This window comes from Amblyomma mixtum, chromosome 7 (assembly GCF_055824585.1).
Source record: "Amblyomma mixtum isolate Tamu chromosome 7, ASM5582458v1, whole genome shotgun sequence".
Classification (NCBI taxonomy): domain Eukaryota; kingdom Metazoa; phylum Arthropoda; class Arachnida; order Ixodida; family Ixodidae; genus Amblyomma; species Amblyomma mixtum.
This window is the reverse complement of record NC_143018.1, coordinates 86,634,602-86,657,315: the sequence shown is the minus strand read 5'-3', so window position 1 is coordinate 86,657,315 and position 22,714 is coordinate 86,634,602. Positions and strand designations below refer to the sequence as shown.

At 48.2% G+C, this 22,714-nt stretch overlaps 1 protein-coding gene across 2 annotated transcripts in view; it reads left to right on the top strand.

The window, feature by feature from the left end:
- Positions 1-22,714, top strand: part of LOC149336719 (sodium-dependent proline transporter-like) — a 117,170-nt gene that overhangs the window by 68,661 nt on the left and 25,795 nt on the right. For both annotated transcript variants that reach the window (XM_089553060.1, XM_089553059.1), the window contains exon 2: positions 16,970-17,261. In XM_089553060.1, the coding sequence (XP_089409186.1) occupies positions 16,970-17,261 (292 nt within the window). The remainder of the gene's footprint in view (positions 1-16,969; positions 17,262-22,714) is intronic.

Sequence of the window (22,714 nt, the reverse complement as noted above, 5' to 3'; positions counted from 1 at the left end):
AGTCAGGAGCTGTTGTAGAAAATGTGCTTTTTTAAAACATGGATCTCCTGCACGCCATACCGATGCTCCAGCTCTACGCCATCCGTGCCCCCGCGAATATAAGAAATAGAAAACTCAGCGGCAGGTGTTCAGGCATCCGCGGCGCTCGTAAATGCGATCGAAGGCCGGGAGGCCACGATGCGCTTGGTGCGTGACGAAGACAGTCTCGTCTCGTTCAGCGAGCGTGTCTGCAGTCAGGCACGTCCGGCCCGGTTCCGGTGCTGCACGCGTTGTCTCCTGGCCCCTACCTCCTCTCTTTGTGCATGTCCTCCTGGGCGATGACGTCATACCAATACACAGAAACGCAGTTTTCTGTTTTATTAATAACAACCCTCCACCGGTGACAGTAGCCAGCGGAAGTGAGCACGCTATTTTTCTGTGTGAGGAAAGAGTGCTCGGATATCGAACAAGTTACTCGCGTGATAGAAAAATAGAATAAGAGAACTTCTGGTTGGGCTAGTTGGTAGTGCATTGTAATTTTAGAGCCACCAAAACCCCACACACACTCCCGTTCTATTGTCTTGTGTGTGTGTGTGTTTGTGGTTTTTGGCGCATTTAAAATTACAAAGAAAAATAGAAGCTTCGAGGTTAAGATTGCGAGCTTACACGAAGTTAACAATGTCGAGAACAAATTGCATATGCACACAAGAGACGCTGGGTGCAACTGCTGCTTTAGAAATCCACGCCCATGAATTTCCTACAGAAGGCGGAGAAGTACTACCTCGCTCAATACTTTCTCTTCTTATATTCCTATTCTTCCATGCTCGCTAAAGGGGCATTCACTCGAAGACATCTTCTAGCCTTGTCCGCTTCGATAACATTGTGCACAACGCCCATTCTTGATAACACTCATTGGTGGGTTCTTCCTAAGACATCGGGGAATATGGCTAAAGACAGGTTTCAGAGCCTGTCTGTGCTTTGATGTGTTTCCATGCTTTTTTTTATTTGTCTAGCGACGTTACGCTTGTCCCGAACAAATAGCATTCAAAATCACCAGCAAGTGAAAGGTAGAGCGTAACGACATACTACGACGTGACATTAACACTCGCCTCCGAGAAGGTCGGACGGCCAGCCGTAGCTCTAAAACAAAAAGAAAAAAAAGAGCCACAGCTTCCGGGTAGCCGCAGAGTATCATCATCATCATCATCATAATCATCATCATCATCAGCCTGACTACGCCCACTGCAGGGCAAAGGCCTCTGCCATGTCTCTCCAGTAACTCTGTCCTTCGTCAGTTGCGGCCACCGTGTCCCCGCAGACTTCTTAATCTCATCCGCCCACCTAACTTTCTGCCGTCCCCAGCTACTCTTGCCTTCCCTTGGAATCCACTCCGTTATCCTTAAGGATCAGCGGTTATCTTGCCTTCGCATTACATGCCCTAACCAAGCCCATTTCTTCCTCTTGATTTCGACTAGGATGTCATTAACCCGAGTTTGCTCCCTCACCCACTCCGCTCTCTTCTGATCTCTTAACGTTGCACCTGTCATTTTTCTTTCCATAACTCGCTGCGTTGCAAACCACCGGAGGCGATTTATATCTCTCCGCTCTATACTGCCTCTCTCGGGAACGTTATGACGTTTCCAACGCGTAAGACGCAGCACATGTGTAGCTACGATAGTGCTGGCGCTTAGTACATGTGCACCTATAAGTGAGCCCCCCTCCTACTTGCGTCATTCGTGTCCGTTCTCATCGTTTTCACGCATTCTTACAAAGCTGTGCAAGACCCTAACGCGACGCCAGGCTCCGGTGCTGAGCGCAGAAAGCGACATCCGGCTGTGTGTCCCCGGTAGACGAAGACATGCATGCATATGTTTTTCTTCACTCGTGTCGGGTTCTCTCATCCCTGCAAGCGCGGCCGACGGCGGTGACAAGGAGGCGCGTGCCTTGGGCGTCGTGTTGCACCCCAGTCCCGGAGACAGGAAAGTGGACGTCGACCGAAACCGAGACCGGATCGTCATTCGAGCTATGACGGGACGCGTAGCCAGACACCGCGAGAAACAGGACAGGGGAAAAAAAAAGCGGCTCCAGCGCTGTAGGCGAGTGGCTGTTGGATGCCATGGACAATGTTGCATGGCAGTTTCTGAGCAGGGCACTACTTCCGAGTAAAGGGCGTCGCCGTCGTATGTCGTAGAAGAGAACGCCAGCCTACACCTGTTGAAAAGAGGGAGAGAGAGAGAATAAAGGAAAGCTAGGGAGGTCAGTCAGGATTAAGCTTGTTTGGTTACTCTACTAAGACAGGTGGGGTTTAAGAGAGGGGAAGAAAAGTTGACGCGATTGTTGAAGCTTTACGCGTGGTCACGGGTCCGTTGCAGTCACTAAATCAAAGAACCCTCAAGCGCGTCAGGTGGCCTGTGTATCCAATGACGGTTTTGATGGCGCTTTGTGCTGATAACATTGAGGCGCCGGCCCTAAATTACTGATCTGGTGGCCAAAGACAATGATGTCTAGAAAGGCCTGTTCAAAGGAGCATGTGAGGCGGGTTGTAGATGCTCCTGGCGATGTGCCATCTGTGGTCGCGATGTTCCTGGCAATGAGTGCACTCGTGAAGGCAGGAAGGGCCAGCGCGATTCGATTTGATGATGATGATGGTGATTTGATTTTTAATGGCGCAAATGTCGCTGGGCCAAAGAGTGCCATGGCTAGCGTTTTTTTGTTTTGTTTACACGAGGTGGTGTCAAAGATGAGAAATTTTCCTTAGCATTTCACCGCGTCAGGCCAGTGGGAAGCTTGAGCTCATTGAAAAACTGGTGCCTACCCGCCGACACTGAAGGGGTTCGAACCAAGCACCTTCCGCTTTCGAGGTGGATGCTCGAATCTCTAGACCACTGCTGCTATGCGTCGGATGGTTTAAAGCCACTGTAGTTCTTTGCACTCGGGGAAGGCAGAAATTGGGGGCGGACCGGGACAAGCTGCTGACTCGTAAACACGGGATTTGCTTTCCTACGTAGTACATACCCAAACAACGGATAAAATCTGCAAGAGGTAACGACCGCAGAAAGCATGGTACCAGACCAGAACTTCAGTGCATTTCTTGAGCTTCCCTTCAACAAATGTCCGGCTAGGATGAGCGATTTTGCTTCTGCGGCTTCTTCTCTTCTTGACGGTTAGACGCGCATGAGAACTTGCTCGCTGTTAATTTTGTCACCTCTGGTGTTTCCTTCCAAAAATGACACATGTTTATGGTAAGGACTGGCCACACAAATAGCGACTGAATGCCACGCACAGGCAAAGAAGTAGACACTGACTCCGAGAGCCTCAGGCTCTGCCTATAGATGCTCTGTACATTGATGCCACAGTGGCCGCCATGTTTGCTTACTAAAAAAATCTGCGCCAAGATCTGTGTGGTTGTCTAATTCTATGATGACCATTTACACCGAAGGACCTACGTGGAAACTATGCATGGTGCAAAAAAATGGCGCCCATGGCGTCACGCGCGATCCATCATAAAGCACTCAGTGCTTCAAAGAAGTGATATCAGCACAGAACGACCACCACACTACATAGCTGCGTTATCAGCTGATAGTGCGAAGCAACACTCTCGAAGGGGAAAGTATAACATTCTTGCTCTCAAACGCCATTGTAAAAACAGTCAATGGGTGTCATACACTGTTTATGTGCGCCCACTCTCTAAGCCCGAAAAGACTAAAAGATGCTAATCAGTTAGTTCTTGGAGAGTAACTGCGTTGCCACACCCTTCAGTCCCATTAAAAAAAAACCAGACATTACTCCCTGAGATATCATTCGCAAAACCACCTCTTGCAACAGTCAGTCTTCGCACAAACTAACTGTTAGTTGCCCAAGTGCTACGGTTAGTCCAACTCCAAGAACCAAGTGCAAAAGTTAGTCCTAGCTCAGAGGCCAAGTGCTGCTGTTAGTCCCTTTCCATGCCGTTTGGCGTATCCGTTGGCGAAACTTCGAAACTTATGCGCGACGATACCTATAATGCGTCCCAATGACGCGCGTCTAATCGATAACCTCGGACACTGCCATGTCGGTTCTTGCATGCAACTCAGGACAGGCTGGCAGTGCAGACAAAAATGAACAAGCCAAAAAACAAAATACGCCAGAAACAATTAAGCTGCGCTGCCAACGAGAGATATCTTTAAGAGGACCCTTTTAGTGCCTGCGAAGAGCAAACGCCCATCACATCCTTTTCAATGATGAATTAACATTACGGGAGCGATGCCGAAACCAGTGTCTTTTGTTCTGAAGAGCAACTTTATTTGCGAGCAATCGACTTCCGTTGCCTCACAATGACCTCTGCTCTGCGAACGTTGTGGAAGGGTCGATAAGAGGCGATTTTCGGAGTGTTTCATCATGCTTTTCCTGAATTGCGAGAGATGAGCATGTCTTTGCAAAATAATTACTTAAGGTAGTGTTTTTTGCGCAAATAACAGCTAAAATAACGTTTCTACCAGCGCGTAAACACAGTAATCATCGTGAAGCATTTGAGACTTGTCAGCAGAGCCAGCGTTGGCTCCGTTCTCGTTTTGGCCTCATGACATCACGGATTATTGCGTTTTAAGCATGAAATGCTTTTCGCTCCCGTTGTCGGCAGTGTGGTGACGTCACGCTGAGACCGGGAGCCAACATCCGGGCACTGAATTCCACTCATCCGGGCACTGACGCGAGAACATCCGGGCACCGTACGAGATTTAACGAGACACTCTAAGAGAGAGGGCCGCTTAGAGCAAGAGGGGAGCTCCAGGGCGAGAAGGGCTTTGGGCGGAAAAACTGCTTCCGCGCCGTCCCCAAGGATGGCGCCGCGGTCCCACATTCACGCATGTAAAAGACCGACCGCTGGGCCTTCCGCTCATGGCGTTTCCCCCTTTGGCAGGCTCGCGGAGTATTCGAACGCGCTGCATATACATTCTTGTCAGGCCTGCGTCTCGTCGAGTCCGCGTACGCTTCTGCATCGTCCTGCATTTCGATGCCGCCACCGTCACAGCTGCTTAAGCCGAGCAATGGAGCCTGATGAAAGAAGAGGTAGGAAGCGTCTTGCGGAAAGCAATCGCTTTGCGAGTGATAAGCCACAGCAGAAGACTGCTCGCCCCTGCCGAGAACTCCACGATTATGCGGCTGCTCCCGAAAGCGACAAGGCCGCCACGGTTCGCGGTTGCCTACCTAAGCCCGCACTATTGCAGGCGATCGCTTCGACGCAACAAGAGTGTGGTGTGGTGTGTTGAACACTAGACCCATTTCAAGATTTTGACAAGTACCATCTGCAACCAATGTGTTATGCCCGTAAACATTTCATGCTTACTCTACTCTCGGTTACGGGAGAGGCAGAGATTTTTTGGTATAAATAAATAAATTAATAAATAAATAAATTGTGCGGTTTAACGTCCCAAAGCGACTCGGCAAAATTGTCTTTTGCTGTAAAGGTTGACGACAGCGGCGTTGCTCCTTTCGCTTGCCTCGACGATTGCGTCTCTCGAGATCCTACGTTGGACAAGCACACTATTCGCATTATCGTGATCGGCTCCAGCGCTCTCGGAAATCACTGTTGGGCATGAGAAGAATGTGTTCGAAATTATATAGAATTACTTGCTCGGCAGGAACAATCATTTTATCAAACAGCTTCGTCTGCGCGTGGTGTCAAGTCGGGACGATATCAGAAAAACAGCCGAGACGCATTGTTCGTTAGAGCCCAGTGTCATCTTGCTGCGCTAAGGAGGAGACAACGAACGTCACACGATAAGCCCGTTGCTTCGCTGGCAGTGAGCTACCTATTCAGTTTCTTTGGATTGTCCTCCTGATAGGGAAACAATTTTTCTCACGCCCGAACCCGGCTTAGCTTATCTCCTGAAAAGAGGCGAGTGGTGATAACGACAGAGCATTTCTGCTGACCTGCAAGTCTACGATATGGGGCTGTCGGTTATTCTGGCTTCTTTTTGTTATTGAATAAATGAAATGAAGCTGTTGCACACTTTTTGGTGGCCTCTTGAAGAGGAGGAATGAGAGAAGTAAACAAATTTGAAAAGTTCAAGAAAACGAGAAAATGTTTTGGTTTATGGTTTATGGGGGTTTAATGTCCCAAAGCGACTCAGGCTATGAGGGAGGACGTCGTAGTGAAAGTCTTCGGAATTTCTACCACCTAGGGTTCTGTAGCGTGCCCTGACATTGCACAGTACAGGGGCCTCTGAAAACCAAAAAGAGTGTGAAAATATAATCTCCTTCGTTCTCTTGCTCGTATTGTTCACGTCCTACCTGGTCGGGAAGCTCTTGTTGACCGTTTTTGTTAATCTAGATCAGACAAGAATCACTGGGCACTCGTTGAAGAAGTACGAAAGTTAGCACCTTTTTATCGTGCAGTCGAATAATGCATTCTAGATATCAATTAGAAGGGTATTTTTGTCTTTCATAACCAGTTTTCCTCGAACGCACTATCCCTTTAGTAGCTCTTTTCGTCATATAAACTTAGACCTATAGTGACAGCCGATTGTTCCCGCTTATAATGCTCGTGCGTGTACGCACAGTCATTCACTCGAAGAGATCATCGCGACACGCTCCCCAGGTCTGGTTCGAACGTGCCAGTAGCGGCTAGGTTCGAACCCACAGTCCACTGTGCCACCTGTTAAACCAAAACCCTAAGCCCCCGCAGCTGTGGCTCAGTGGTTACGGTGCTCGGCTACTGGCCCGAAAGACGCGGGTTCGATCCCGGCCGCGGCGGTTGAATTTCGATGGAGGTGAAATTTTAGAGGCCCGTGTACTGTGCGACGTCATTGCACGTTAAAGAGCCCCAGGTGCTCGAAATTTCCGGAGCCTTTTACTACGGCGTCCCTCATAGCCTGAGTCGCTTTGGGGCGTTAAACCCCAAATAAATCAAATAAACCCAAACCAAAACCTTAAGCCAGCGTTTTTCCTCAAGCCCAACCATGCACGAAGGCCTGTTCCCTTGGCCACGAGAGCTTCTGAAACAATAGGATCACTGTAAATGAATCAAAATCTTTTACTCCTGTACTTCCAGCTGGAGTTTAAAACGAGCCTGATTCACGTTTCTGTGAAAAGGCTCTAAGGAAAAAGTGTAGGTTCATAAACCGCGTTTGCGTAGGAATATGTGTCTACAAACTAGGAAAGTTCGTCGCATGCGTATTCGCGTTTCATTCCAGCCTGACTGTGTATGTGTCGGTAGATGTACATACATGTACGTTTAAGCACAGGTTGCTCCGTCGCTACGTGCTTAAACGGGCTGACAGAGGAAACGCCTCTGCCCGCCTTGCTGACCTTGTGCGAAGCGCCCTCCCACAGTAGAGCTTCTCTGGGGAAGACAATGTCGCTGTCGTACCGTCACAAATTTTTTAGACAGTCTATAGATTGTCTATAAAGTCTATAAGTTCTCTATAGACAAATCCTAGAGTACTGTCTATAGGCAATACAAATACAATAGACAGTATATAGACTATGAATAGACAAAAATATCTATAGGAAGGCAATAGAGTCCATAAGAAGTCTATGACTGTCTATGGACCATTTTTATAAGGGATAGGCCGCAGCGACATATGCTCCTGCGTTATCCTGCCATCCAAACCGAAGTGGGCCTTGGCTATATAGGCCGCTAGTGCCGAAACATTTGCAAACATTTGAAGGTTGCACTTTTAAGGCTGGTCTTTTAGGCTTCAATTTAAAGGCTAGCCTTTGATAATTGGCCTTTCAATGCCGGCCTTAGACGTTGGAGTTAGCACGTGGTCTCCGTAAGTTGGCCTTAGAACGGTGACCTTAGAATGCTGGCCTCTCAAGGTGGTTATTTGAAGGTAGGGCGCGAATGTGCCATCTGAAGAAGTGATTCACGAGGCTGCAGAGCATGCTCACTTGAGGGGTGTGGGATGTTAGGTACACTCTGAACAGAAATAAGTGAAAAGGGTTTAGTTTGGTTTATCGAGGTTTAACGTCCCAAAGCGACTCAGGCTGTGAGGGACGCCGTAGTGAAGGGCTCCGGAAATTTCGACCACCTGGGGTTTATTAACCTGCACTGACATCGCACAGCACACGGGCCTCTGGAATTTCTCCTCCATCGAAATTCGGCCGCCGCGGCCGTGATTGAACCCACGTCTTTCGGGTCAGCAGCCCAGCGCTGTAACCACTGAGCCACCGCGGCGGGAAGTGAAAAGGGAGTAATCTGTACTGTAGCGCACACTCTTTTATAAAATTTCGTGCGCTAGAGGACAGTTTGTACCCTTTTTACTCCCATATAAGCGTTTTTGTGTTTCGAATGTAGGGAAGGACAGCAGTGTACTAGCTATCGCTATTGCTTCTTCGATCAGGTCGAATACGAAAAGTCCGGGTGCTTTTTTCCCCTCCATCAAGCACTTAGAACCATTGCGTAAGTGGTCTGTATCTTGTGTACACTGCTGATGCCGGCGGCATCGTAATCATCGATCACAAAGCCACATAGTTCCAGCCGATACTGTTTCGAAACGGAACTTCCACTCACAATACGTTCGAACAATCGACGACGCGTCCCAGTTATCTCAACGTTACTCGCGTAAACTGGATATAGTGCACTTTTGTCAAGTGCGGCGCAGCAGATAAGCACGAGCAATCAATCAGCCTTCCACTCGAAAAGATCAGATTGAAAGAATGAGTCGATATCGCTGATATTTCGAGTGGCATCGACTGATGTTGTAAACTTTATGTGCGGTGCGTGCTAGGCCACATGCTGTCCATGCCAACGCCACTCTGCCGCCACCAACAAGTTTTATCGCGAGCCTACAATCATTGAGAGATAAGAGGTGGTTTGGAGGTGTGTCCTCTTGGGCGCAAAGTTTCATATTTAGGCACACTTTTTTTTTCTCCATGGCTTTTTGTTTTCATACGTCCCAGATGTAGTATGTACGCATACGAAGGCGGGATGTCCAAAGATAGAAAACTCTGTAAGTCGGCGCCAGTATTGTGGTTGTGCATGTTTTCTTTCTTCTTAATCTGCCCTCCTTTCTACCATAAGCCGACTGCCGTAGTCATGACGTTCCCATAGCTTACCCTCTCCGTTTTCTTCCCTTCACCCTCCTCCAAGAACATGGGCATTATGCACGCAAACCTGCGGTATTGCGGTCGCACCGCTGCTCTCGGCATATCTCGGTCTGTACGCACTCAGAACGCGACACAAAGGAGACCCTTGGTCGCTTTCACTGCGCAATCTTAGTAGCACGGGGCAGTGGGGCAGTGGACGCTGATACTGTTGGCGTATCTGCGGAGCAGTGTGAAGTTTTGTCCGCTGCCCGTTTCGCAATGTTGTAAACACGTGTATGCGACGCACTGCCCTGTGTTTCTTTGTCCGCGGGCACCGGTGTAATTAGGCCACTTGAGGCGCCTCATACCGACCCTCGTGCTCTGGTTTTTCGCTGACAACGCTGCGATTTTTGCCATGTGTGGGACGATCACGATAGCATTGTTCGATCCGCCCTGTGCTGCTTATAACCTATCTCTCGGAAGTGAATTCTTCAAGTGTCAAGATTCAGGGAGACTGCAAGAAGGAAAATAGAGCATATGAGTTAGTCCGAGCTGAGCCTGACAAGATATGGAGCAAAAAGAGTTGCACGGGCGTTCAGGTAATCTGGTCCAGTGGCAGATGTATAACTAATGGGCACGTAGAAGAATGTGACAAGAGAATGGATTCCCGGGGATCCAGTTGTGAGTTTGGTTTATGCTAAGAATAACAGCTAGATGTTCCACAGGGTCACTCAATGGGTTACACTACACATTGGTCACATGGGCTATGTCTCACCTGGGTCAGGTATAGCTGGATAGCAATGTTATTGAACAGTGGAGGGTGCGAGGGCAGATTCCTGTTGCGAAATCCTGTAACACCAAAGTTTGTCCCCAGAAGAGCCTCTCATGTGACCATTGCTGTGGCGGAGTTACAGCTCGTAACTTGGTGGATGTTGACGGGGAGGCACGCGGTGCAAAGTTCCACGTGAAACGCGTATACGTACAGTCTTGGCCAAAAGTCTTAAGGCCACAGCGTTCGGCTGCAGCGAAATGAAGGTCCCTAGAATGCTCCATGTAGCGGATCATTCAGAACACAAGTCAAGCAGGAAGCTACTCTACCGCAGGAAGAAACCGTCCGCTAGCATTTCAAGGCCATTTGGTCTTTATTAGTGCCGTAAAGGCCCTGTTGTGCGGCTGAAGCGAAAAGCCTTTGGCCTTAAGACTTCCAACAAGTCTGTACATGAACGAATGAGTATGCCTTAGATAGCTGTTTTTCGTTCAGAAGACAAAATAAAGAAAAGGGGAATTGGATACCCGAGTAATGGCTAATAAGGCGCTGATTTTCAATTGGTGGCCTTATCCCTCATGCTGCAACAGCAATTTTGCATGTGTGTATTTATTAGAAAGTAATCTAGCTTACAAAACTTCCCGAAGTGCATCACTGGCAAATTTATACCCTGGATTAGCCCATAATCAGTACCGCCTAGTGCAATGTGCTCTCAGTGAAGTGGCTATACGCATGAAAACCGTAGTTATCTTTAGTGAGGCGGCAAAAAATAAGAACAAAATGTACACCTCTGACGATGAGAAGAAAGGCAATAAGTAACCGGTAATGTCCAACGAACAATAGAAAAAGAAGGTTACAATGTAACTTGTAAAGTGCAATTGAAGGTGAAAAATGAAGGGTACAGCGTAAGCTGTAAATTACTGTAACATGTATATCACAAAATGAACAAGGGAGGGGAAAACCTCAGGTTGCTTGAGCCAACGTTTCGACAAGGGGACTTGTCTTCGTCTGGGCAAAGCGTTCATCATTGGCAGGGATTAAATAGGTCCTTCGCTCCGAGGAGGAAGGCCCCGGGGGTGAGGAAGGAAAGTGGTGTGAGAGGGGATGCGTGTCAGGAAGGGGAGGGACGTGAACCGTGATTCGTTAAGCTGCAATAGTGCAAAAACTTATATCCCGGGGGTGTGTAATGAACAAAGGCTTTGAAGGGGCTGCGACAGGGGGTTGGCGCTGGGTGGACCTGAAAAACTCAGATAAGAGGATTAGTCAGCGTGGTACAGGGAAATGAGAAGAAGGCAAACAACATAGGCTGGCACTGGAAGGAGTGATTTAAGGGCTACGGAGCTCGTATAAGGTACTATTTACCTTCCATGAAAAAGGGGGCGCACAAAATTTTAAAATGTGCACCTCTAGTAAGGGTCACCAGTGTGCACCTTCGCACGATTGTGAAGCTCAGCCTTGAGAGAAGGAATCGGCTGCGTTCCTTATTGTAGCATGCGTGTGAAGAACTGTCGCAGTGCCAAAGTCACGCGGAATGCAATTGGATAATCACAAAAATATAGAGTTAAGCGCGAGTTTAACAGTGCTAAAGACGCCCTTCAAACCCAGTTCGGCTTAGACATTCGATTACCATGCACGCACGGCTCCTGATTATTCACTATGGGTAGACAAACGCGCCCAGATTTCGACATTGCAAGCGTGAATGCACGCGTGGAGTATCGACGTAAATTTCCACATCCTCTTGTCGATGCGTGGAATGATAGCAGTTCTCCTCAAAATACACTCGGGGCTGGAATGGTAAGAACGCGGTCATGATAACAGGTTCTTAGGAAGCGACGCGCTCAGTTTGGTGTCACCTGACCGCGTATCCGTGATAAGCACAGTGTGTGCTTATCTCAGCCTTTGTGCGGTCCTATATTCTTTATCGAACCTTTTCGCATTGATGCCGAGGTGGCCATGTACGTCGTACTGTTCCGCACGTGATGCAGCGTTGGACGTCCTAGTGGCTTCGGTCAAATGTTTAGGGGAATTCCCCAATGTGGAGTGGATTTGTAATAAGGGAGCAACTCAAGCGCAGCCATACGGCTACGAAAGAAAACTATGCAGCTTCCACAGAAACTTCATAGTTAAAGGGTCAGTCTACTCACCGAGATGAGTGTATAAATAATGGCATATTCTGGTAGTTGGCACCCTATAACATCAATAACGAGGGGTCTGCGCCCGGTTTAGGCAGGAATTTATATTTTATTTCGGCGTTAAAAGTTGCGTAAAAAAGCATGGTGGCGACCCCAAACGTTCATTTTGTTCAAGAAAGTGGTAGTCTTTTTTTGTAGAAGCATAAGTGAATATGCTACGTACCATTTCTATGCCCCAATGTCAGAGAAACGCACGTTTTGCTCTAGGAAACTGTAGAAGGCGTACCGCTCGCTTTTTCTGTAAATCACATGAATATTTATAGTTACACGTACGCAAAACGCGGGCACATTCCCACTTTTAGTTCAGCGTATGCTAGCAGAGACGCAAAAATAAACGCAGCCTATAGTGGCGCCATCTGGTCGTCAGGACGGGAACCATTGCTGTAAACAAACCGACTCTCCACTTAAGCCTAGGAGCGGCAGAATCGTCACTCTAATTATTAAAATAAAGCAAATTTATCTCTTACATGTTTTCTTATAGGCAAGATGAGACGAAGCGAAAGACAAGCGCCCCATTTATGGCCAGTGAACGCACTGAAAAAGGCAGCAACAACGAGAATTCAGTCCGAAGCTAGAGGTCCGGCTTCGACGGGCGCCGCCATGTTTGTCGCCGCGCGGCGGAAATCCAGATGGTTGCCAGATGAGACTACCATCTCATACAGATGTGTTCCCACATTAATAAATTCTATTTTAAAATGTTCTACCGCACTCCTTGGCACCACAGCTGGCTAAACGGTAATTTGAGTAAAGAGCTATCGGTTGCCGCAAAGAAAATATGGTCGATAAAATTCAGTAGACTGACCCTTTAAAGAAAAATTCTTCCTGGTGGTCCGGGGTTCGAACCCGGGACGACAGCTTCACCGGAGCAGTCGCCCTACAATATGCTAACCGTCCCGTAAAAGCGGGACGCTATGAGGATCCGTGATTTCGAACGGTAGTTAGACAATGATATGCCTAACTATAACATGAAAATACACCAACTAGCCCAAAAAGAAGCTTTAATGACAGGCCTCCCGATACGAATGAATTGTGCTAGTGAGCCAGCCTACTTAATTATTACCATATTTAATCACAATAGTTTGCTTGTTGAGAGGCGGAAAGTTACTGTGAAAAAGTACAAAATATCTTGCATCGGCATGAAATTTTAGCGCCCAACCAGGCGAGGACGGTGAAGATAGACAGGTGACGCGCGAGCACTAACTTGCTACAACTTCGTATGAACTGCAGAACGGAATATATAAGCAGGTAGTGGCCTGACATCACTCAAGTGCAGCCAGCAAAATAATCAGTGACAACGCAAGTATTCTAATTCCTTGGAAGACAGTGAGATAGACGGCTGGGACACACAGATGTCCCCTAACGGTCAGTCTACTGTGCCACGATCATTTCGCACGTCAGTTAGCAGCTGCTTTTTGTGATGATACGTCGAAACTACAACGTCAATGAACTTTGACGCCGGATGGTTATGAAGTCATAATGACGAGCCATGTCGTAATGACATGAACCTCTCGTTTTTGTACAACACGGTTTATGTCTAAATAGTAGTGATGTGACTGCTACCGGTATGCACACGCATCGCTCCTATGTTATCGCAGGTCGTCATCCTAATCAGCTACAAACTCTTTTTTGCCAGTGTTGCCTTCCTAGTTCATGAAGAGTGCGAGCTGAGGACCTTCATGTGTGCATCCAACTAAAAAAAAAAAAAGAAAGACGTTGCCGCGCTGACTTGCAAGTGACACGAAGTTCTAGAAACTGGTGCATCACGTGCGAATAGATAAATGAGAAAACAGTAGCTACAGACTGTATCCAGGGCGGAATGTATCCATCGGTACTATGCGAAAGAGGTGTACTAGTGAACGAAATTTACAGGCCATTGTCTAGAGAAAATGTCACAGGCAATGGCCGATTGTCTAGCTGGCGTTCTTCAGCTGATCTAATTAGGGAGCTCCGGTTAGGTCAAAGCGTACGCAAGCTCAAAAGTGGACAGTGAACTGGAGCCCTTTTCAATCACCTGTCGTCCCATGCGTTGAACCTAGAAATGTCTTATCGTCCTGCTTTCGCGGCCTTACTGTTTTTCCTACCTCTCTGTGACACAACGCATTGTTGTGGCTGTTTCTCCGCGTTCATTGTTTATCGCCCCCGGAACGCGGTCATATCACTTTCCGTTTGCTGTAGGGTCAGCGCTACCAGAGTGCTACGGATACATCAATACGTGCAGCAGTTTCTACGATACTCGAGATGGTTGTCGGTGCTTTAGGTGCCTTATCTCGATAATTTGGTGTCTCCTTTAAATTCAGCGTGGCCAGAGCGACAGACATCCTGGTCTTCAACTACCACTGTGTCGAGTCGCTCCATTCCTTGTAGGAAGTTCACCCATTGAAAAGTCCGTTTGCGACAGGCTGCCGTCTGCAGCCCACGACATCGCCCGTACCTGCAATTATAGCCACGTGACAAAAGGCTTGAATTTAAGCAGCAGACAATGCAGCGGGCTAAGGAAAATGGCCTGGGTCCCTGGTGAGACGTTGCTTTGCCAAAAAAAAAATTCAATTTTAAGATTTCGCTATCATCTCAGAGAGAATTTCTTTATATTTCGGAAAATATATTACACTTGGGTATTCGCGATGTCAAAAATATTTTTTTTTGTCTTTTATCTTTGTTAGGTCGACCGGAAAAGTGGGGTAACTCGTCGCGGTCTCTTCGTCTCGGATACTTGCAAAAATTCAATGCTCTGAAGATTTTGATAAGAAATTCAGGTTTTGGTTTGGAATTTGGCCGTGTTCATGGCACACTTTTCAGCAACTAGGGCTCCTCCTGTAGCTCTTCTGTCAAGGGAAGTTTTGATGAATAAAACGGTTTTCAGAGATTTTCATAGCGTTTATCTCAAAATAACATTTTCGGAAGTTTCTGTACAGTTTTCGCGGGAACTTTAAGGCATAAAAACTTTTAGTAGATGTCAAATAATGGCGCTTACTTAACTGGAACTGGAATAAATAGCCTAGGCTCCTTTATATTTTTCTGACTGAAAAACAATTCATATGCGGCGATTGTTTTTTGCGTCAACAAAGAGAAAAAACTTGACAAATCAAGTGTTTTCTTGGAAGCCCTTAATTTTAGTTCCACTTGCGTGAAGTGCTGGTTGCTACTCTCGTACACAAGGGCGAAACTCTGCGGATAGTAGATTTTAACAAAAAAGTACATTGGTACAAAAATGAAAAGAACAATAAAAATACTAAAGAAAATTTAAAGCTAGTTTTCAGTTCTAATGCCAGCTGCGTCCCTCTTTAAGATTCCTTGCAAATTTATAGCCACGGCTTTTATTGCAACTGCTGTAGAGCCAACTTTTAAAGCTCATTTTCAAAGTCTCACTCCACCTTTATTAGTTCTGAACCAATTTCACTGAACTTTTCTTGTCCCTGCTCTTCGTAAATGGCCAAAGCGGCACCAAACTTCGCGTTCGCTCTTCGCTCAAGCCCAGTGCACGCTGGGCTTCTCGTCGCTTGAGACAACGGTCAATGGCAGGATATATAGAAAGGGAATGAAACCTGTATATTTCCTTGGAAGGAAATATCAAGGGCAGTGAAATATAGCAGGAGTTGGCAGAGTGCTAGGTGAGAGGATTAGGTTAGGAAACTTTCGGGGATAAGGTGGCACACAGGACAGGGCTATTGGAGGTCAGTGGGGATTTCCTTGTCCCGCATTGGGTATGGTTGGGCTGGTGATGGTGGGGATGACAAGCACGGCGGCTGTTCAGGGAACCTGCTTCACTTTGAACGTTGTTGCGGTAGTCTTCTGCGTCGTATGTCGTAGCCGATTATTTCCGAGCGCACCAGGTGGTCACTAAGAGCTTTATGCAGTTGGACTGGTGTCCGGATACTCTCTGACAGGTGGCTAATGTGAGGATGATACCGAGGTGACCCCAAGCCTGTGGGCTTTGGCTGGAGGGCGGGGTTGGTTGCAGATGCAGCTGTGACTTCCTCGCCCCGGAGGGAAGCGGGAAGCGTGGTAGTTTGTATAACTATCTAATGTCCAAAAGCGCTTAGTGCTGTGCTAATTACCATTGCACCTATCGGTGCAGAAGAGTAAGTACTTAGTGCTGTGCTAATTACCATTGCACATCTCACTGCTGAAGGGTAAAACAAGACATGAGGACCAGGATGTAAGAGAAATCTTCAAACCAGATGCCATCAGGAAAGTGGGCTCTTATTGTGTTAGTTTAGGTTTCTTACTCTTGTCAAGAAATGAAAACGCGCTTTTTTGCGCGGCTACTGGAAGGCTTCGCCATTTCCGTGCGCAACGTCATAATCCCATTAAATTCTGCATGCGGTAGTGTTAAAATATATTTAAAAAATGAGTTCATTGTAGCGCTGGTTCTTGTCCCCATTAATTTGTTTTCAACTTCTCCCCGCACTGCCACTTATTCTCGAATATCCCGTCCTCTTTGCTCGCACATCCTTTCCACTCAGAAACACCCTTAGAAAGACCCAAATGCCCTTCTAATTCCGCTGAGCTGTACCTGCAGTGACTCTGTTCTCATGTCTATCGGCGCCGCCGCGGTGGCTCAGTGGTTAGGGCGCTCATCTACCGAGCCGGAGTACCCGGGTTCGATCCCGGCCGCGGCGGTCGAATTTCGATGGTGACGAAATTCTAGAGACCCGTGTACTGTACGAAGTCAGTGCACGTTAAAGAACTCCAGGCGGTCGAAATTTCCGGAGCCCTTCACTGAGCCTCAGTCTTTTTGGGACGTTGAACCCCATCAACCAAACCAAACCATTTATATCGCCCAAACTCTCTCTTTGTATATTTATGGGAAGTTGGAACATTGCCTTTTGCGATGTCCAGTGGCACTGCTCAATCCTCTCCATTCTGTAAACCTCCATTCTCCTAGATAGAGCGCATGGCTTGCTTCGGCTCAATTTGAGGACGAGCTAGCCTTGGTGCTCCTGGCCATGGACACGTTCAACACTTAATCTCTGTTTGTTTTCATAAAGCGAATTCTCTCTCCCTCTTTCCTCTGTGGACGCAGAATTCGGGATCTCTGACGCTAACTCCGGTGCACCTGAACGGCTACGATGGGGCCGTGGCGCACCCTCCCCCCGCCGCGGTGAAGCCGGAGCAGAAGGCACCCCAGGACGAGGAAGAAGAGGAAGACGAGGACCCCTTCGGTCCCCCGCCGACCCACAGGGAGCGCTCGGCGTCCATCACTTCGCGGGGCAACTGGGGCAGCCGCTGGGAGTTCCTGCTCTCCTGCGTCGGCCTCTCCGTGGGCATCGGCAACGTCTGGCGCTTCCCCTACCTGGCCTACCAGAATGGAGGAGGTCGGTTCTCATTGGTACTCAGCTATTTTAAGGCGAAATCCTTTAATACCTCATCGTGATTGACAGGAGATTGTCGGCAGAGGTGTCACGCTGTTCGATTGGTCGAAATGGTTATGACGTCAGAGTGCGCGGATTCGAAGTAGTGAGGTCACCCACGGATGTCTGACGCCCCCTTTTGGAGCAGACGACAGCTAATAAAATAGTTGTCGTCCGCTCCGACAGAGGGCGTAAAGCGTCCGTGGATGACCACATTACATATTAACCTGATGGAGCGGGGCTTAACTTGTAGAATCGTTGAATACAAATTAAGCATTCTATTAGCGTGGTAACTCTGTGTGCTCTCATGTCCATTATTCTTGGACACAAATTTTGAATATTGCGATATTGTAAGCTACTGCTGTGGAAATATTGAAGGTGACTGTCCGTTCTTAAAAAACGCTGCAAAATTTTTCTTTTAAAGTTTATTTTAACGGAATTAAGATTGCCATACAAGACTGCTTTAGTTGAATTAGAGAAAAAACTAGCGGAAAGCCATGCAGATCACCAGAAAAGAACGAAGAGGAGGCACAAGCGCTAAGCTGCTTCAGTTGGACGCGCGTTGGGGAAAGTTTTTGACAACAGCAAAAAATGTTAATAGCAAAAAAAAGGCAAGCCTGCTCCCAGGAGATGTGCACATATGTTGATTGTTGCAGTGAAGTCTTACGATATATGAAAAAAAAAGTGCATTCATAAAATCTATCTTGTTGAAAAATGCTTTTGACCGGAATTTTTCGGCATGGGACAGACGGCGCCACGTTCGGCGTCATGTGTCGTCACCAAGAACTTCCGTATTCACTTTGGTGCCGACCTCTTGTGTTTGCAGCTTAACGGGCTTTCTCAAAATACTGCTGCAGATCAGTCTGTCGACTTGAAGGATCTCGTTTTGATGTCTATGGGCTCGTTTATTTGCAGCGGTATTTTACTTTGTCCATATTGCAGCGCTAGCTATTAGTGCGAAGGTTCCCGGGCAAAGAGTGTTTGTCGCCGTCGAAAGAAAGCGTTTGAGCGGCGAAACGTGACAGGTAGGGGGGTGGAGGGGGGGAGCAGCATGGGCATCCTGCACGGAATGCCGCCTCACGGAAGCGCGATCCCGGAGCACCAAGAGCACATAACTCGTGCTTTTCGCCTTGCGCTAAATTTTCGAAAACAAGTTTGAACGTTTTTATTCATTTCGCATCCGTACAGCCGAGAGTGAGGATGGGCTGCTGGCGAGGATTCGGCGTGAGCATACCGCGAAGACTGCATCTTTGTGCGCATAATCGTCATTGCTTGCCAGATAGCGTTGGTTTTTCACAATACGCGTTGTGTAAGCGCCATTAATTTCTAATAATGAGCAGCTTAGGTGATTAAATGCTAGAACGATAATAAACAAGGTATCAGATAGAGTTCTTTTTTTGGAACGCGGACCAATTTTGCTCGCAAGTTAGGGCGACAAGTCTAACGATGGAGATTAAGCATTACCAGACGCCCCACTAAATGGAACGCATCCTGTTGCTTCTCCACCATTCGAAGTAAATTGTGTGCATTTCTGTGGACCCATCTTACAAATTAGGGGTCCGCTATCAATATTTGAGGTATTCTGGCGTTTTTTGTTTGTTTTTCGGCGACCATTGGTTTATGGTTTACGGGGGTTTAACTTCCCAAAGCAACACAGGCTATGAGGGACGCCGTAGTGAAGGGCTCCGGAAGTTTGGACCACCTGGAGTTCTTTAACATGCGCTGACATCCCACAGTACACGGGCCTCTAGAATTTCGCCTCCATCGAAATTTGGCCGCCGCGGCCGAGATCGAACCCGCGTCTTTAGGGGCCAGCAGCCGAGCGCCGTAACCACTGAGCCACCGCTGCGGCTCCATGGCCATTGATAAGCCAAATTTCTCTTTTCATTCGTTAGACCGGGATTAACGCCATCATAACTTTTTTGTATTCTATCCTGGACTGTGTGGCGCCGTTTACGCCCGCTCCTGAAATTCTGCTCCTATCGTGACTTCAGTTAAAAAGCCTCGAGGCCAGACCAGACAAATAACTCTACAGACTGCAAATGGCGAATCATCGGCCTAGAACGAGTCGTTTAGCGGGAGACAATCAATTCTCTCCTTGTACGGCGCGTAGGCGGCGCGGATTTCCCCGTTCTCGCCTATTGCAGAACGACGAGGTCAAATAACAAACGACTGACTCCTATGTGTGCGCTTCGCGCCCCTTAGATTGCGTGCCTTTGGGCGTTACTCAGACTGCTTCGTGTTCTTCTTGGCACGTGCAGAAAAGGAGGGGGTCGACTTGGCACACCCGGGCAGAGTTCTTTTCTTTGTATTTCTAGGGAATTAACCTGGAGGAGAAAGGGCGGCCAGCTGTCTGAGCGATGCCAAGGTTGTACACGCTGGAGCTCTCAGCGGCTTTAGCGGCGATGATTTATCGCCGATGTTTCTATTGGAGTTGCGCGAGCAGTATGCAGTATGCAAACGCGGGCACGTGTTCTTGCGGGCAGCCGTACGCTCTTTCATTTTTTAGCTACATTGCTGTGCATGCTAAAGGATTCCGGGATTCCAAGAATTGCGCAGATTCACGGACGCAGTTAAAGGGGCGGAGGTGTGACACGTGGGTGCTTGGAGATTGCTAAGAAAAAAAGCACGAACCGTTATACTGCAGGCTGCAGCGTACTAAACGTACTTTAGCTCTACTAGGCACCAAAGAAACAAACTGCAGAATAGCTCTTGAGTGCTGCACGAAACTACTGCATGAGTGTAACGCCTTCATCCCCTTAAGCCTTCTGTTCGCATTGCTGAGCGAGGCTTAGTTGGAGTTGCTACCGCGCCTTTCCATGCCTCATAACCTCCTCACGCTTGCTATTATTTCCTCTCTTCGTAACCCTCTTCACACAGCACTGACATAACCGATGATTTTTTTTTTTAGTTTTTTAAAGGTTCCCAGGCGGTCGCAGTTACCCTGAAGCCCGCCAGTACGCCACAGCTTTGTCTCTCTTTCTTCTTTCGCCCTCACCTTCCTCCGTTTCATTATGACTCGGTTGAACTGTCCACCGGGAAAAGTTTCAGAGCCTTTAATTTCCTCAAAACCATTTTTTTTTGCGAACGCGAGAACACGAAGGCCTTTCAACGTAGGCTTTAAACGCATTGCTGTAAACCACGCTGGCGTCGCCACACTATCGGATAGTAAACAGACATGAATTGCAAGAGTTCCAAGGTCAAGCCACCTGCGATCTTAGCGAGCACGCGGCCATGAGGCCGGGAAGGAATTCCTCCCTGTCGCCGAGTTTTCTGCTAAAGTTGTCGAAACAGAAATATGTGCTGTCGTCAGCTACCTCGCGTAAGCCGTTTAGCGAAGCCATTGAACCAACATACACATACAGGACCATTTTCCGGCCGTGGCCGCGTTGGGCTGGGTGCAAGTAGTAGTTCGATTTGAATGGCGCAGTGAAAACACAGGCCACAGTGCGCCAAAAACAAAGTTGTACTTGCCACTCCCGGGCGTTTGCTAAGAGCGTCGCCTCGATCAAGGACTGCCTTTATCCGCAAGGATGCATGCCTGAGAGCCTTTATTTAGTATATTTATTTAGTATAGTGTATGGAATTAATTAATGAAATCTTTATATCAAGGGAGGGACGGCTTTCAGCCGCTGTTGGGGAATTAGGAGGGATGCAGAAGCAACTTCTTGCGGGTAGTTTTCATAGCGTTCAGAGCTGCGCGTCGTAAGTCAATCGAACTCTCCTGCACTACTCGAAGCAGGCCGCTCCCCGTACGCCGCGATGGCATGCTGTGCTGCTTGTGCATCATCATATCTGGTGGGCTAGGGTGGCCATGTTGCCATGTGGTATGTGCTGAATTTTGTGAGTGGCATTTCGGCATTTCCGTGGCTGACACTCCGTGGAGTTTAAGAAACTCGCATAGACACTAGCGCCACTTCTGCCCCTAGGTATTTCCGACAAACAAAACTCCATTTATCAGGCGACCATCGCGTCGAGTGCTGGCAGACGCCATGAGGTTGGCAGCTGCGAGGCGTTACACAAACAGGCGCGTCGGGTTCAGTCACCCGCGGTCCCCTCGCCGGACGCCGAACTGGGTCGGCGAGACACCGCATTGCTTCAGCAGTGGGCCACAGTGAGCACGCGGGAAATCCCACGACATCCACTCTCTCTCTCTCTGACTTTTCCTTTCCCTTCCGAAAGTCCTCCACTGCACGCGTTTCACTTTCACGCGCCTGCTATCCACTGCGGAGGCTAGCTGTCTCGGAAGCTTGCCGTTCCTCCTCGCCACAACCCTGTTCTAGGTGCACTCACGCTGAAGAGCGAGTTGTGCCGTACCGAAGAGGGACGGCTTTGGCTCGCGCACTGAGCGGAACCGCTTTGGCTCACGCTAGGAGCGGCGTGGCATGGCACGCGAGAACCTCATCTGGAATGCGTGTACTCAGAAGCGTCTCTGCTTCTAAGCAGCCGCAGGAACTCAGCAGAGCATTAGCATATCAGTTGGCTGAGCCCTTTTCCTCCGTTTCTGGGTGTCTGAGCTCTCAGTTTGCACAAGACAGGAGCTGGATTGCGAGGATCGGTAACTGTAGGGGCTGCGGTTGCATTACGGGCAGTGAAGAAGGAATTTATGTTCATAGTTCTCGAGTCGTACCTGCTCGGATAAAAACTAAAAAAAGATGTTGGTCAGCCCTGTTGAAGCAAAAAAAATTGCGTACAAAATGCAGTTCAGTGTCTGCTGCAAGCAGTGTTGAATTCAAGCGCAAAGCGACTCGTAAAATTAACAGACGGTTACCAGTACAATACTTATCTAAACTTGAACCATCAATCACATCGTAGGGGAGGGTGCCTATGAATTTCTACCATATGGTGCTCTTTAATCAACATCTAAATTACATTTTATAGACACACTTGCGCTTTGCTTAAGTGGCAATGCGGCCGCCAGAACTGGCCGCTTTTACCCGCGCATGGCTTGTGACAGCTGCTGGGCACGTTCAAGGCGGTAGTGAATAAGAATTCAGTTTTCTGTCCCACTTTCGGGGTAAAAACTGAGAGCGATAGTTACTAATTTCGGTGTTCGGCTGCTGTTTCCAAGGTCGCGGGTGCGATCCGCCGGCCGCGGCGGCCGCATTTCGATGGAGGCGAAATTCAAAAACACATGCATGCCGCGCGATGTCAATGCACACTAAAGAACCCCACGTGGTCAACTTTCATAGCCGTGTGCCGCAAACCTTACATATGAAATAGCAGATAGTTACGCACTTTTTCATGCTGGCACCTACTGCGATGCTCACCTATTTCACGTGAGCACACAGGGCTAGTACTTGTGCATGCCTCTACCTGGACCACCCAAATAGCAACGGGACTGGTCGGCAGGCGACCGCGAGTTTCTGGTTACTGCGATGCCAAGTGGGATTGCATTTTTTTGTTCCTTAGTTTTT